Source organism: Hibiscus syriacus, unplaced genomic scaffold (genome assembly GCF_006381635.1).
Source record: "Hibiscus syriacus cultivar Baekdansim isolate YM2019G1 unplaced genomic scaffold, ASM638163v2 tig00110597_pilon, whole genome shotgun sequence".
Taxonomy (NCBI): domain Eukaryota; kingdom Viridiplantae; phylum Streptophyta; class Magnoliopsida; order Malvales; family Malvaceae; genus Hibiscus; species Hibiscus syriacus.
Genome location: NW_024062795.1, coordinates 6,517,512 through 6,534,024, shown reverse-complemented (window position 1 = coordinate 6,534,024; position 16,513 = coordinate 6,517,512). Strand labels below are relative to the sequence as shown.

The following is a 16,513-nucleotide window of genomic DNA, read 5'->3' as shown; positions in this document are numbered from 1 at the left end:
AAAGCTATTCAAGACTTGCCAGCCCCACGAACACAAAAAGAAGTCAGAGAATTTTTGGGGAGATCGAATTATATAGCTCGGTTTATTTCATAGCTGACAGAAAAGTGTGATCCCATATTCTGCCTCCTTCGCAAGAATAACTCAGGGGAATGGAGTGAGGATTGTCAAAGAGCTTTTGAAGCAGTGAAAAGATATTTTTCGAGCACTCCAATCTTGGCGCCACCCATCTCAGGCAAACCATTGATTCTGTATTTGTTTATTCATGAAAATTCAATGGGGTGTGTGCTGGGGCAACGTGACCAAACTGAGAAGAAAGAAAGGGCTATTTATTATCTCATCAAGAAGTTCACTGAATGTGAGACAAGATACTCACCCGTTGAAAAGTTGTGTTGCGCTTTAGTATGGGATACTCGAAGGCTTAGGCAATATATGTTGTATCATACTACTTGGCTTATATCCAAGCTTGATCCCTTGAAGTATCTTATGGGTGTGCCTGCATTATCTGGAAGATTAGCTCGTTGGCAGATCCTATTGTCCGAATTTGACATCCAGTATGTAAACCAGACGGCAATCAAAGGAAGTGCTATAGCGGAATTCATTGCAAGTAGGGCTTCGGGAGAATATGAGCCGTTGAGCTTTGATTTCCCAGATGAGGATTTAATAACTATTTCGGTAGAAGAAGCAGTGGCATCCACTAATAAATATTGGAAGTTGAACTTCGATGGTGCTTCAAATGCCATAGGACATGGAATCGGGGCAATTTTGGTCTCACCAGAGGGAGAGCATTATCCTTTCACCAGTCAGCTTAATTTTGATTGTACAAACAATATGGCCGAGTATGAAGCTTGTGTTCTAGGTCTTAAAGCTGCTGTTGAACGCAAAGTAAAAATGCTCAATGTGTATGGGGATTCAACTTTGGTAATTTACCAGCTCAGAGGAGAATGGGAGACAAAAGATCCTAAGCTTTTAGAATACCGTAAGTTGGTTATGGAACTTGTTGAAGAATTTGAAGAAGTAACTTTCAATTATCTCCCCAGATAAGAGAATCAAATGAAAGATGCCTTAGCCACACTGGCAGCATCATTTAAGATGAACGAGCATTCAAATATGATGCCCATTGAAAGCTATTTGTCATGGTCAGATGTACCAAAAACGTATGATACGAGCACATGGTAAGAAAGTTCGTCTTCGAGAATTCCATGAAGGAGATTTGGTGCTTAAAAGGATTTTGCCTGTTCAGAAGGATTTACGAGAAAAATGGATGCCCAATTGGGAAGGACCTTATGTTGTCAAAAAAGTATTTTCTGGGGGAGCTCTAGTCTTAACTGAAATGGACGGATCAGAATTACCCTATCCAGTGAATTCCGACGCTATTAAGAGATATTTCCCTTGAAGAAGAAATAAAAAAAAAGGAGAAAAAAATAATGAAAAACGAAAAGAAGAAAAAGAAGAAAAGAAAAATGGGAAAATGGAAAAAATGAGAAATGATGAAAAAGAAAAAAAAGGAAACAGAAAAAATAGAAAATGGAAGGAAAAATGAGAAAGAAAAAATGATGAAAAAAGAAAAAGAAATAAAAGGGGGGTTCAAGATGAAAACCCGAAAAGGGCGTCTTGAAACCAAAGGAGGTCTCAAGTTGAAAACCCGCAAAGGGCGGCTTGAGTTTTGTTTAAATTCAGAATCTGTGCATGGTGGAGGTTCTGAATTGATTTTGAAAATGAAAAGAGTTCCTGATATGAGTAGTAACAATGACGTTTGGCGATCAGGATTGAGACTAAAGATTAATGGGTCTCAATTGAAATAACCAGGAGAGAAATTGAATGCACATGAGATTCAATACTGGTTTAGGGCATCCAATGATGGAGATTTAGGAGTTTAGAAGTAGCTTCACACTCTTAAGCATCATCACAATTTTGGAGATCCTTTCGACAGAAGCTACTCTCGAGACATTCTAACGGATTGCCAGTTCAAAAGCATTTGCATTATTGATATTTGAAGACGCCTACTATTTTGTTCTTTTACTTTTTCTAATTAAAAGTTTGTCATGTAGTTACCTAAAAATTCTCTGCATTTATAAAAAGATGTCTTTTCTTATTAATTCCCTTTTTGCGAGCATCTTATTTTGAAAAGTTAAAACATATAACTTAACTTGAAGTACATGAGATCATTTTGTAATATTGTGCAAAAGGTTTTGGACAATGCAGGTATTCTGAAGCTGACAATGGTTTAAACATGTAAGCTTGTGTGGTTACGGGAAACTAAAATCTTGGAATTCATAGAAAATCTCAGCCATGATAAGAAAACCTAAGGAGATTGTCATTAATCAATAAGTTGGTTATGGGTAGCAGTGGGTTTCCAGAAAAGAAAGAAGTCAAGGTCCTGTTAAGCCGAGAGATATGGAATTGAGATTGTTAACTGGGGTGAACTGGTCAAATGTTCTATACCCAAGATAAAGCTGAGTTCCATCAAGTTCAAAGAGTTCCTTCGAAGAAGAAAATGCATTAAATTGCATAATTGCATACGTTTTAGGCATGAATAGGATCATGGCATTCATAATTGCATGATGACTTAAGCATTTACAGGTTTTCCAAAGATAGTTGAAGATTGAAGATATTGAAGCATTGAGATGAAGATAACTAGTTTTGAGATCTTGAAAAGAATGTTGTTTAGACGAAAACTAAGCCGAAGTAGATTCACGTATCCAATGGCTTCCAGACAAGTTTTCGCGATGGAGATGGATTTTCATAAATTTTCTCAAATTCTAAATTTTTTAGTATAATATTTTCAAACATACATTAATGATTGGTAATGTTTGATTTTCAGGTTGGACTTTCGAAACAATTCAAACTTTAGCCTTCACGGAAGAGTAGTGAAGCAAATCATCTATAAGCCTTCACGGAAGAGTAGTGAAGCAAAGTCGTTTGTTGAAGATTGAGTCCTATACTCTCTGAAGGAATAGGGAGCAGACAAATTCGTTGAAGATTGTTCAAGTCCATACTCTCTGAAGAAATAGGGAGCGGACATATTTGTTTCAGATTGATCAAGTTCTATACTCTCTGAATGAATAGAGAGCGGACCCGTTTTATGAAGATTGTTCGAGTTCTATACTCTCTGAAGGAATAGAGAGCGAACCCATTTTATGAAGATTGTTCGAGTTCTATACTCTCTGAAGAAATAGAGAGCGGACCCGTTTGTTGAAGATTGTTCGAGTTCTATACTCTCTGAAAGAATAGGGAGCGGACCCGTTTATTGAAAATTGTTTGAGTCTTATACTCCCTGAACGAATAGGGAGCAGACACGTTTGCTGAAGATTGTTCGAGTCTTATACTCCTTGAATGAATAAGGAGCGGACCCGTCATTTGAAGATTTTTCAAGTTTCATTTATCCCGAAGTAATAGTGAGGTGCTTTAACCTTTTGAAGTTCTCATGTTCGGACAAATTCGATCATCTTTTTATCTTTTCTATATTCTCGTTATACGACAATGAGCAAAGAGGGGCAGTTGTAGATACTCGATTTGTCCGAGGCAGGCCGAAGGTTACATGCATGACCCAAGCAGGGGCCCAAATCAGAGCAAACCTATTTGATCGGAGCCCAAGACACAATTAACCCAGCAAGTGCAGGCTCAAGAGTGGAGACAATACCAAAATCTTCAGCAGTTTCTTTCCATCCAGTAGATGCCAGATGAGTCCCATAACCGTGCAACCGTTTTGGAGATACCTGCAACAAATAAGGGATGTGGGGATATACCAACGGAGAAGGGGGAAATAACCACTGATTATCAAAAAAAAAGGATCACACATAAAAGATACACAGACAGAGAAAAAAGAGAGGACAAAGAGCAATTAACCGAGAGCAAAAACAAAAAACAAATCTCCATTGTTTCTCTTTTCAGAAAGTAGATAGCAAAACGAAAAAACATTATACTGTATTTTCCTTCAATTTGAAAATCAAAGGAATGGAAGAGTTCACTCGTTTCAAAGAATCAAAGCAATACAAAGTGGAATTCAGTTACTACAAGGTTTTTTTTCTTTCTTCTTTATGATTACATTAGTATTTCTCTTCATCTATTTTAATTTTTTTTAACTAAATGCAAATTGTAAAGTAAAAACAGAAATTAATAGTTAGTTTTATACCTTGTTTCGCTTCAATTTCGCCGAAGAGGAGTGATCCCTTCGTCGGGAGTGGAAACTTGTTAGATGAGCGATAGGGGTCGCAGTGGTTGTTTTCTCTCGATCGTGGCCTGTGTTGCATGGAGAAGAGGGAACCATCTTGAACAGTGGTCAGCTTTATTAGGATCGATTGTGTAGAGTTTTAGGACGAGAGTGTGATGGAGAGCTATGGTCGGAAGAGAGGTGGCCACCAAAGTATGGTGGCCGAGTGTTGCAACGAAGGCCATCGGAGATTGATGGCCAAGCTTCGGTCGATGGGTCTCGAAGCGAGAGAGAGGGTTCTTGTTTCATGGTGGTCGGCATAGAGAGTTGCATAACTCTCTGTTTGAGAAGACGAGAGAAGAGACATTGAGCGTGAGGGGAGAAAGGAGTCTGTTGTAGGTTTAGTTTACATTAGATTAGGTTTAATTTTAGTTAAGTTATATATTAAAACTTTAGGGTTAATTATTGTTAGCCACCGTGACCTTAGGGATGGATTAGGTTTAGGCCCTCATAACTTAAGCATTTTCGTTTTAACCCTTGTTTTAATTAGTGATATATACATATATATTTTTAATTTACGCTTCATTTCCTTTTAGTCAATTTAGTTTATTTGTTTGTACTTCGTATAGTTTATGTATTTGATTTGTTGTTTTATGTTCTTTTATTTCAGTCCTATGCATGCTTATGGTTTATTAGCAATTTAGGGTCTGAATTATTTATCCTTCATGTTAAAATGGTCTGAATTTGTGTAGTATATTGAATTGTACATTTAAATTTAGTCACTACATTTATGTATATATACTTTTTAAATTTTTAGTTTAGCATGTTATGTTTTTGTTTTTATATTTGAGTCATATTTGTACATTGTATGTTAATAGGCATAGTTTATAATTTGTAATTAAAATATACGTATATAATTTTTTGTATGTCACGTTGTATGATATTTTTAATGTTTTTTAATTAATTTTGGCATGACATCCTTTTTGCACGATTCACATGGTAACCGCATTTGCATAACTCGACATAATACATAATTGAATTAAGGGTAATACACTTTTAATTTAAAATTATTTTAAGTGGGCAGTCATAACTGATCTGAGGTCCGCTTTTAATGATTTTAAGATAAAAGTGTATCCCATTAGTGACGCCTAAAAATTGATCCGTCACCTAAAATTTGGGAACGAAAGAAAAGGAAATGTTCGTTTATTTAAATTTATCGAGAAAATGTTGTTTTTAACTTTTAAGATCTGGTCTCGATATTTGTAAATAATCGAACATTCTTTATCTTTCTAAAATGATTCGGTAATTTTAATTTAATTTATTTGAGTGCTTTTGAATGTTTTAAATTTACATCTTTGTTTTTATGGGATAAAAAATCAAATTAAGTTTGAATTTGTAAAGTTCAATGCAAAGACATTAATTAATCGACTATGTACCGTTTTAGGGCGTTGTGGGGGTGCTAATCCTTCCCCGCACGTAACCGACTCCCGAACTTGGATTTTGGTAACGCATACCTTAATTTGTTGTTTTAATTAAAATTAATTTTTATTTAAAATAACAAAACATTTTTGGGTGCCCAATCACACCCTAATCAAATATTGGTGGCGACTCTTTGAACCGTATTTTTTCGATCGTAAAAGAAATCCAAAATTTTTCGAAACGAGAGGTTTTTAAATTGCATTTGTTTTTAAATTAAAAGATATAATTCAAAAATTAATGTGGTTTTCAAAATCTTGCTTTTTCACCTTTTAGAAAAAAAAGAGGTTTCGACAGAACATGTGATTTAAACTACAAGTTAAAGAAATTATATGATATCTGTGAACATAAGATATTCAAGTGTAAGACATGTGATATTGTATAAGGGATTATACGAGAAAAGTTATGAACTCTATGAGATATGAACTACGTGATCATATGAAAATGTGACAGTGAGCTATGTGAAAGAAGCTATGAGATTATGTGCCTATGTGATATGTTTATATGAATATGTGAAATGATAAATGGAAATGCCCATGTTATGTGTCATAAGAGCTAGAGGTATAGTTGGCATGCCAAGAGTCGAGGGTTCTACGTGGTCCTTCGGGACATAGTGGTCCTTCGGGACATTTCATAGTGGACCTTCAGGATAAATTTCACATGCCCCTAGTGGGACCCCATACGAGCTGTGGTGATAGCATAGTGCACAACATCTATATACTCACATATCTTTGGTTCTCACATGTGCACATGGGCCAACAAAGAGATAACAATAAATATATTACATGTAATGTATAAACTTTTGTGTGATATGAATTGTATTATATGAATATGAGAATGTGTGTATTGTTTGATTAAAATGTTAGGTATAAGAGGATATGATTAAAATATATAAATGATCGTAATGTTGATAGGGAAATAAGTTAAATGATGAAAATGATGAGTGATGTGTATATATATATATATTTGATTATACGAAAGCTTATATAGATAGATGAGTGATTTTTATGTGATGTCATAGTATGATATATTCATGCATGGTTAAGTATATCGAGTTTCAATTATATATATATATTATGCCTCACTAAGTCAACGACTTAGCGTGTAATTGTTTCACACGTAGGTTCGAGGAGATTATAGCGCAATAAGGAGCAAGACACGTCAGTTCTCCTTGCTAAAGATCAGATCAGAAGAGAAATTGATACGATTATGTATTTGATATATTGAATGTAGTTGACATGTACTAGGTGATTTGTATTGAATATGCTCTGATAGGCTTTGTAAAACTAAATGTTTTAATTAATGCAAGTTATTCAGTTTTATTTAAACGAGAAGCTAAGTTTTCTTTAGTCATTTCGCGAAAAGAAACAGTTTGAAAAGTCAATGTGACACCTCGGACTCGGATCCGGGTCGGATACAGGTTGGGGGTGTTACATATTTTCACCATTGAGATCTTCAAATGGAGGCTACGACCATCAAAGATTTTTTTTTCATTTTTCTTTATGTTTTCCTTACATTAATCGATAATTTCTCCTTTTTCCAACGAAAGTTTTTTTTTCTTTGTTTTCTGAAGGATAGAACCCTAAGTTTTGGGTGACTCACCATTTGTTTTCAAATAGAGGCCGAGAGTGGTGGTATTGGTAGGTGAGAATGGTTTATTTTCTGAAACCTACTAGAAGTTTTAGGGATAATGGTCACGAAATGGTAATGGATTTGGGATTTGAGCAAAATAGAGGTCAAATTCTGATTTAAGAGATTGAAACATGAAGATTTAAACATGAAGTAAAGTGGTTGGACACAACAAACTATGGTCAAAATCTAAGTTGGCGTCTATATGACTAAAAAATTAATTAAAAAAAAAGTTAGCGTAGAATTAGAGAGAGAACATATGAGTGACCAAATTAATAATATCTAATATTGAAGTGAGAAAATTAAGAATTTTTAAAATTTAGTGATCAAAATAAAAATGAGAATAAAATTGAGAATAGTTTGTATAGTTTACCCTCAAATTTGTTACAATAGGACCTGATATGTTTACCCTGCATAAAACTGATTAGTTTTACATTAAAAATATAATCATCACACGAATTTAATGAAATATTGAGATTAAAACCTTATGCATTAGTATTATATTTTTGCTTTAATTTTTAATAAAAATTAAATTGAAAACCTTTTAATTTCAAATATTTATTTAAATTCATTCAATAACCTATTTTTTTATATAAAACTAATGAAGTTTACACAATATAAACAAATAGTAATTCCTATTACAATTGGATTATTAATTGCATATTGTTCACCAAAGAAAATTTTCTATAAGCAACTATATAATTGTAACAAATATCTCTATAATAAATTTTAAAATTGAAGAGTAAAAGAATGAATTATTTATTATAAGTATAGTTTTATTTATAAAAAGATATATTTTTTATTATCAGTGCATATAATAATAATTATAAAATCCATTATATATAGAAGAATAGTAGAAAGAAACAATGAACAAGCGCTTGCGGCTTTCGGCACGTTATTTCCAGCTCGTGCTAAAGCCGGATTTTCCAACTTTCCTCGTAGGTCCACTGCCCACACGTAAAGCACACTCAACCCGAACCCAACCTAATAATAAAGGAAGCATTTTTTTTACAAAAAATTATTAAATACATTATTAATAGAGTTTTAAAACTTTACAAGTAAGGTATTGAAGGTGACATATGTCCTATTGATAGAATGGAATATTGTAAAATTAATATAAAAATTGATGACAATATTGCATGTATGAAGGATGGTGTCATATTCATGAAATTAAAGTAATATATTAACAAAAATAAAAGCATTAAAACATTGGTTGAATTAGGTTTCTTGTTGAATATTCTCATAATACTACGATATAAACAATTCAAGATCCTACCTTCCTTAAATAATATTATGCTGAAATAGATAGAGGAAAGTTGGAGTGCAGTTGTATCCCTAGAAATTTCAATTTCTCATAGTTTAGAAAGCAGAGCATGCAGAAATGGGTTCATAGATATCTATAACTTCATCCCTATCCTCCACCAAATCATGTCCTAATACATAATGGAAGTGTCACAATGCCAGAAGGAACAGAAAATGGTACATCTCAAAAGATTGAAAGGAGCCTAATGCACGTTGATCCCAATGATCTTTGAACTACATCAACAGGAAAACATACCAGAGTCAACTAGTTGTTTTCATTCATTCTTCCTAGAATCTTTGAGTTGTCCCCTCTTTCTAATGCCAAGACAAAAGTGCAAACGCCATGCATCGACCATGCTCTCCGGCAGTGAATAAGCCAAGCCCCAGAGGATGGAATGGGGCCAGTAGGGTGTGCAACGAGGTTCATAGCCTATCCAGCGCATGGCTGCACGAGCATAACCATCTGTTGACGGAACAAAGAAAGAAGATCTTCTGATTGATGCCATTTTCGTTGCCACGTATAACGGAACCTGCATTTAGAAACCCCTTGGTCAATTAGAGAATGTCGATGCATAGAGTCCAGCAGGTCTCTATGTTTGCAACAATATTAAGACAAAATATTTGTAAGCTATAGCTTTCGTCAACCGACCTAAATACACCAACTTCATAGAAGTTCAACTTTTATCTTGTGATGATACAAATGGATAGACTTCCTGCCCCCGGTTTAACAATAACCCTCCCTTTTATTTTGACAATAAAACACAATGTAACCTTAGATGTCAATACTGAAAATAATCTCATCAAGATTTACGAAGCTGATTCACATGAGTCATCAGAAATACATACACGAGAATTAAGGATTGAGTGAACGGAAAAAAGGGATACTAAGAACCATTCAAATCGAAAGGAGTATTCAGAAAAGAAATCCTAAGATATAGAAAACAATATGATCTTGGGGGCTATACTAATGTGAAAATTGATGACCTATTGATGACAATATTGCACGTAATTGAGTAGCATGAATGAAATCCTGGAACTAAACTAATATCATAAAAAACGCATAAAAATATGCTGAATCAGCTTTTTTGCTCATCGTCTTGCAGTGAAAGCAGCGTTTAATATATTCATAATACTAACACCCTAAGAGAGTGAAAGTGATTGAAAAGATTGTACGGTTGAAAACAGTAAATCATTTCTTCTCCCAAAAGAAATTAGCAAATCAAATTTTGTCAACATTTCTGGTCAAGTAGATTAAAAAAATGCCTTTTGAAACAAGAAAACAAGATAATGATATATACCTAATTTCTAAAAACAGGACAAGTGGGGTAGCATGCATGGCCAACACACATTTGTAAAAATCAATATTTCAGAACAAGAGTCCATTTTCGCTGAACGTTCACAAATTAGATTGTTTACACATAGAATATCAAACTGTAATATACTACATATAGAGGTAATTCGTTGTTGATGACACATCAATTCATCACTGAACCACTTTTAACTTATGAGCTGCAATTTCTAACAAATGAAAAAGTGGCAATGCACTTCTACCAATAGAAGTTTGAAATAGTAAAAACACATAGCCAAGATATTTAGACCTGTGTTTCTCTACCCTCAAGTGTGTCAAACGCGCGAATCTCCCATCCATTACTATTCATTACAAACTTGATCACCATTCATCACTATCCATAGGCAGGTCCTACACATATGGTGGTAATGGTTGATGGATTGGAAAGTAATGGACAAATTACTAATGAATTGGATCTCAACATATGTCAAAGACGTATATGGCAATATGACCTCTAAGGATCATCCAAATACATGAAAAAAAACATAGAAAAGACTGATCACACTAAGTCGAATGCATACCTGTATCTAACACTCACACCCGAATCCAGGTAACATAGATATAGACTAATCCATATCTAGAATATCGGTTCAAGTTTCAACCTTTACAGAATATGCCTTTAGCATTTATAACTCTATACTAAACCATTGGTATATATATATTAGCAAACATTACCTGGCACTGAACATCAATCCCACTGTTCTTGTATTCAACATAAAGGCACCTAGAGAATTGATCAATATACCTGAAAAAAATCCCCCAAAACAATCAACTTCAGCTTCCAAAAAGCAATAAAACCCCGATTAACATTGTAAATATCAGAACACTCACGCCTTAGTAGCAGCATAAACAGCATATAGTGGATCAGAAGGTATAACAATGGCAGCACCAGAACCAATATTCACAATAGCACCTTTCTTTCTCTTCACCATCCCAGGCAAAACAGCTTGAGTAACCTTTGTGGTGCCTTCAACATTAACCTTAATCAAATTCCTCAACAACTCCTCGTCAACCTCGTGGAAGAATCGAGCATAAGGATACGAAATGCCAACATTGTTGATCAAAACACCAACATCCAACCCTTTAATTGTTTCTTTAATCTTCTTCACACCTTCATCGAGATTGCCAGTGAAGTCCACGACCACGGTCTTGATCTGAATCGTGCCATGCTTGGCCAAGATCGAATCGGACACATCTATGAGTTTATCAGGATTACGGCCCACCAAGACGAGATTAAGCCCTTTCTTCGCCAGCTGAAAGGCGAAACCTTTGCCTATACCGTCGGTTGGACCGGTAACAAGACCCCATGAGCCGTATTTCTTGAGGTTTTTACCGGGTCTGAGGAAATTGACCCAGACCCATTTGAGGAAAACAAATGAGAATTTGAAGATTGATAAAGAACCCAAAGTGAAAAGGAAAATGACCCAGAAAGGTTGAGACTTGAGAGTATCGAAGAAACAGTTTTCCATGGATTATTTCGAGGGAAAATTTGAAAATTGTGTGAAAATAACAAGAGAGATCTAAGGGGGAATATAAATAGAGTGTACAGAATCAAAAAGGGGGGATCTTTAGCAATCCTTTTATGAAGAAACAGTTGGGGAAAACTGGAAAGGATTGATTATCTATAAATGAAAAGGACAATAAGTGGATAAAGTAGATGAGCTGAAAACAACCATAATTAACTACTCAATACGAGACTTGGGAGAGCTTGTCATCTCATGTTTTGACTGTTCAACTATTGTTATGGCTAAAAGTATAAAAAATCCCTCATTTAAAAAAATAAAATAAACCAGTTAACTCCATTAGATTTTTTTAACTTAGTATTATTGTTATCATTATTATGAACTATATTAGTAGTATTGAATTTTTAAGAATACTTTTACTTTAATTATTAAGCTTTTAAAATTATATTAAAATTATTAAAATTTTAATTTATTTTTAATATAAATATTAAAAATATTGATGTGACATATTAAAAATTCAAAATACGAATTTGATTTTTTAATATGTCACATCAATATTTCTTAATATATATTTATATTTGATTTGTATAAGATGGTTATAATATAATATTTATTCGAAAGTCTTTTAAACATTTGACAATGAACACGCTCAAACACACCTACAAATATCGTATTTGAATCTAAATTCATCCCTACTATCCCTTTAACTATTAAAATCGCTTGATTCTTAGCTCCGAATTCAAATATGAATATGAAAGATCCAGATGAAATTTAATGTGTACGTATGAATTCTAGAGTGTCTAGCAGGTACGAGTTTTCAGTCGTTTTCACATGGCGGTTTAATGGGTTCGTTGCATTTTTGTTAAGAAGATGGAGATAATAAACGAGTGGAGCTCAGTTGATGAAGACAATGAAGTTGAAGCTTAATATATGTATGAATACTGGGTATATTTTTCTCAAGTGTTTACGTACAAATAATGTTAGATATACACGTAAACTATATACAATAAAGATGAATCTTAATGTATGAATGCATGGTATGAATACAGACTTTCATTTAATCTCCACCCATCCAACCCGATCCGAATACTATTTTCTTTTATATAAAAAAGCACGATTCTACAAGATTAGATCGAAACCAATCAGATTTAGATCTTATGCATATTCTATATTTTAGATTATTTAAATTATCTATCGAAACTAGGAATGTATTAAAACGGGTCAAATTATTTTTTATTTTTCATAAATACAATTTTCTTTTACTTGAGGAGTGCTGGATAAATTTTTTTATTTATTTTTCAAAAAAAAATATTTTTTAATATTAATTAATATTTAAAAAAAATTGGCGGGGGAAGGGGAGAAGTTCCGCTTGTAACATTTTATTCTAGGGTGACCCAATTGTACATAAACTGATAAAAGCAGGACAAATTAAAAAAGAAAAAAGAAAAAGAAAAACTGTTAACAACATATATCATATGCTATTAATTTTAGTCTATTAACTATCATAATGTGCAACGCTTCACTTGAAACAACTCACCAATTGTTGCCTTCAAAAGTATGAACCCTACATCCTCCACAATTCTAAAATTGAGAGTGCGGATATTAAATATATATCCATGATTTTATAGAAAATAAATAAATAAAAGAATGGGAACGAACAGAATGGCTACCATATTTATCCATGATGCAACGTTGTGGAAGCAGATAGGAATACCAGAGGATTGTTGGTCTCACGAACTTCATTATAAAATGGTTCCGAGTAGCCATATATGTAGGAGAAGACAGTAGGCAATGAGGCCGAGCCTCGCTCTGGGACGACTGCTTAGAACTTGGCCACTGGATACCCTGTAACATACAAAAACAAGTACAAATCATTCAAATGCATACGGTAAGAATTAGACAGCACTTGAATATTCACTCCGGGGAAAACAAAATTTCCCTTTCCATGAGATAATTTGGGTAGAGATTTTACCATAATCCATCGACTGGATCTGCAATCAACTTTCCTTGCTTTGGGATGAGACCGGATGTGTTGAGGGACTTGAACAAATGACCTGTCAAAAAGAACAAAAATGACATCTGCTTAAGTTCCGCAAATCAGAGACTTGTACTCATTAGATGTAATTCTTTCTATATATATGAGAATGCCAACCTTTCTGCTCATCAGTTTCCTCACTGTTGATCAAGCTAACAGATTCTGGTTCAATATTAAGTGCAAGATGATCTGTTGATCCTTTTCGCATACTTCGGACGTGCGGAGCTAAGGGCACAGGAGGCATTGTGTTCTTTCCATATGATCCCTGAAAAAGCATCTAAGGTAATTAGAGAATATAAGAGCAGAGTTTAAGAGTGTTTTATGTACAGAAGAGCCTCGAAGAATGGGATTGGCAATTGAAATCCGACATTCAACTTTAAATGAGAGTGGTGCTTCGAATTTATGAAATACAAGTGTTTCTTTTTCGGAGAAACATGATGAATGTCATTGTAAAGCTAAGCACTTATTTGACAGTACAAGAAGTTACATGATATCTTTCACTGAATCCACAGACTAGTTCAAATATTTTCCATACTATTTCGTAAAACAAGCATAGCACAAAAGGCTTTCCTTAATTCACCTTCCTCCATATTCGCACACAGTTACAATGGGGAATCATGCTCAAATCCTCATCTACAGTAACGAAGCAATTTCAACAAACATCACTGGAAAATGCTCCAGTAATATGTACACACACAATATAAGCGAAGCGAAGGATCAAAGATTAGGCCCATGAAAGTTTCACTATATAGCCATAAGAACATGAGGTCAGAGAAATAAATCTGTCAAAGCAATGGTACAGCAATAATGAAGCAGATTCTTTAACAAAAAAGTGATCTATTGTATTTCCCTAGAACTAAAGAACCATACTTATGATTAAATTTTGAACCTGCCGCTAAGAGAAAATCAGAGGTCTATTTTAATTGCCACGCATATAATATATCTTCCAAGAAGAAAACCATCCCAACTCTTTATTTTATATGCATGTTTTCAGAACTTCTTACCCAGTTAGATTCTACAAAATTGAAGTAACAATAATAACTCAAATGCTAATTAAACAAAACAAGCTAATTTTACATGCATCAAACCATATAGTTCAGTGACAAGATCAATTTAATAAAATGAATTAATTGGAAACATGTTAAATAATTACTTACTGGGTCTTCAATTTCAGATATTTCTGATCCAGTGGAAGCAGAAGGTGCTTCAAAGATGCTCCTTTCCTGGACATTCTCAGGAAGAACAGTCTTACCCTGTATAGAATCTTCAAGCAACTTAACCTTAGTTGACGATTCATTCACGACTTGTTGGCTTCCGGCCAACTTGGTACCAAGCTCCTCTGCTTTAGATTTTGAATTTTCAGCCTCTAACAGCAGGGATTTAACTTGCTTTTCTAAATCAGGCAAAAGTGTTTTTGTACCAACAGGATTCTGGTCTCCAATAAACTCTTTACCTCCCAAGACAACGATAATCTTTTCCAAACCAAATGTAACCTCAAACAGCTCCGTTTTCATCTGTTTCAAGTCTGGCTTATTCGTAACACGTGTTTCAATTTGTTCTTTAAGATGCTCAATTTCAAAATTCTGTCTTGAAAGCGTACACTTTAAGATAGCAAATTTAATTGGTTCTGCAAATCAGTGAAACTACCAATAACAGAAAACAGTTTCTTAATATCAGAAGAGCTATGGGGTTCCAGGCTGTCGGACTCCACAAGAGGAATTTCAATCCCACTTAACTTTTTCAACAAAATTCTTGTTTGAGATGCTGACAGGAGAGGCTCTTCAGCTTCTACAACAATAAAAAAATCAACTTAATATGGAGTATTGACAATTAAACATCAAGAGCACAAGAGTAACCAAGTGAGAGGGAAACATTTACCTTTTTCTTTCATTAACAAGCTATTGTATGATGACAAAAGTTCTGCATCTTTTTCTTTCCATCTGTCTTCTTTGGCTTGATATTCCTCTATCTTCAGCCTCGCTTCTCTGCATGAAACTTCCAACACACCTACATCACTCTCCAACTTCAAAACCCTGCTTTGGGATACATCTCTCTCTTCAATTGCTTTCTGTAACTCTATTTCTGTATTGTTTTTACCAATTTCCATCTCCTTTTTCTCTTCAGCAAGTCGGGAGAAATCATCCTTTGCGATAGCCAATGAGTCTTCAAGTAATTTCATAGTTGATTGGGCCTCTGTTAACTTGCCAGCCAGGATGCTCGCCTTTGCTAACTTGCCAGCCCGGATGGTAGCCTCTTCCTTTACTTCCCTCAACTCTTGTTCAATCTGTATCTTGGAAGTCTGACAATCATCAATGTACCCAGCAAGCAATTTCAGCTTCTCTACAGGCTCTAGTAATGCCGAGTCAACTGGAAGAACAATGCGATTGATAGATTCAATTACCCTTTGTAATTTGCCATTGCTCTCGAAAAAGAACTTCTCAAGTTGATCCTTTTCCTCTTTCATAGATGCAAGGTTTCTCTCCAACTTTGGGATGCGCTCTAAATCAGCAAACAAAGTACTGATCTGCCCTGTGGACTCAGCAACTCTAGACTCTTCCAGTTGTAATTCAAGCCTCAGCTTCTCAATTTCCGACTTCTTTTCCTCCAGAAAAACTTTCAATTTATCCCGATCTTGAACCAATCCCTTGCCTATCTTAACTGCCATTGATAACTTCTCCCTCAACAGACCAGATTTCTCCTCTAACTGTTCAAGATCTTTTTGTAGAACATCTTTCTCCTCCTTCAAAGCAAAGAGTTCCTGAGAAGTTACTCGGAACTGATTTGACAGATCATTCAGTTGTGACCTCAACAACATATCTTCTTCCAGTATCTCCTCACAAAGCATCAACTCCAGATCCCTAACATACAGAAGACTCTGAAAATTTTCAAAAAGTTCTGCATCCGCAAAAGGAATCTCCAATGATTCACTTGTTTGTTTCGTTATCTTCTTTAAGCACCTATCTATCAACATGGATAGATTAGAAGAAGTCTCTTCAATCCCTTCTTGATCCCCATCACTATTCCAGAACCCTCTACCAATAACTGGATCATTTGATCTTTCTCCGATGAAAGTTGATGGAGCTTCTCAACTACTTTTTCATATTTACTAG

At 34.6% G+C, this 16,513-nt stretch overlaps 3 protein-coding genes across 4 annotated transcripts; all 3 read right to left on the bottom strand.

Annotated features, from left to right (window-relative positions):
- Nucleotides 1-8,582: 8,582 nt before the first annotated feature.
- LOC120134699 (very-long-chain 3-oxoacyl-CoA reductase 1-like) lies at nt 8,583-11,500 on the bottom strand. The gene is made up of 3 exons (XM_039151140.1): nt 10,737-11,500; nt 10,581-10,650; nt 8,583-9,087 (listed from the first exon to the last, which is right to left on the bottom strand). Exons 1-3 carry the CDS (start codon nt 11,372-11,374, stop codon nt 8,833-8,835), a joined length of 963 nt encoding a protein of 320 aa, XP_039007071.1. The 5' UTR covers nt 11,375-11,500; the 3' UTR covers nt 8,583-8,832.
- A 1,319-nt stretch (nt 11,501-12,819) lies between these two features.
- On the bottom strand, nt 12,820-14,945 carry LOC120134019. Its single transcript, XM_039150501.1, has 5 exons — nt 14,561-14,945; nt 13,521-13,668; nt 13,341-13,422; nt 13,025-13,213; nt 12,820-12,980 (listed from the first exon to the last, which is right to left on the bottom strand). Exons 1-4 carry the CDS (start codon nt 14,915-14,917, stop codon nt 13,111-13,113), a joined length of 690 nt encoding a protein of 229 aa, XP_039006432.1. The 5' UTR covers nt 14,918-14,945; the 3' UTR covers nt 12,820-12,980; nt 13,025-13,110.
- A 29-nt stretch (nt 14,946-14,974) lies between these two features.
- On the bottom strand, nt 14,975-16,507 carry LOC120134018 (tropomyosin-like). 2 transcript variants are annotated; one of them, XM_039150500.1, is made up of 3 exons: nt 15,655-16,507; nt 15,282-15,624; nt 14,977-15,191 (listed from the first exon to the last, which is right to left on the bottom strand). In XM_039150500.1, the coding sequence occupies exons 1-3, from the start codon at nt 16,372-16,374 to the stop codon at nt 15,007-15,009; spliced, it is 1,248 nt and encodes a 415-aa protein (XP_039006431.1). In that variant the 5' UTR covers nt 16,375-16,507; the 3' UTR covers nt 14,977-15,006. The 2 variants fall into 2 exon arrangements, with proteins under 2 accessions (XP_039006430.1, XP_039006431.1); XM_039150499.1 differs by having other exon boundaries at nt 14,975-15,191; nt 15,282-16,507.
- Nucleotides 16,508-16,513: the final 6 nt, after the last annotated feature.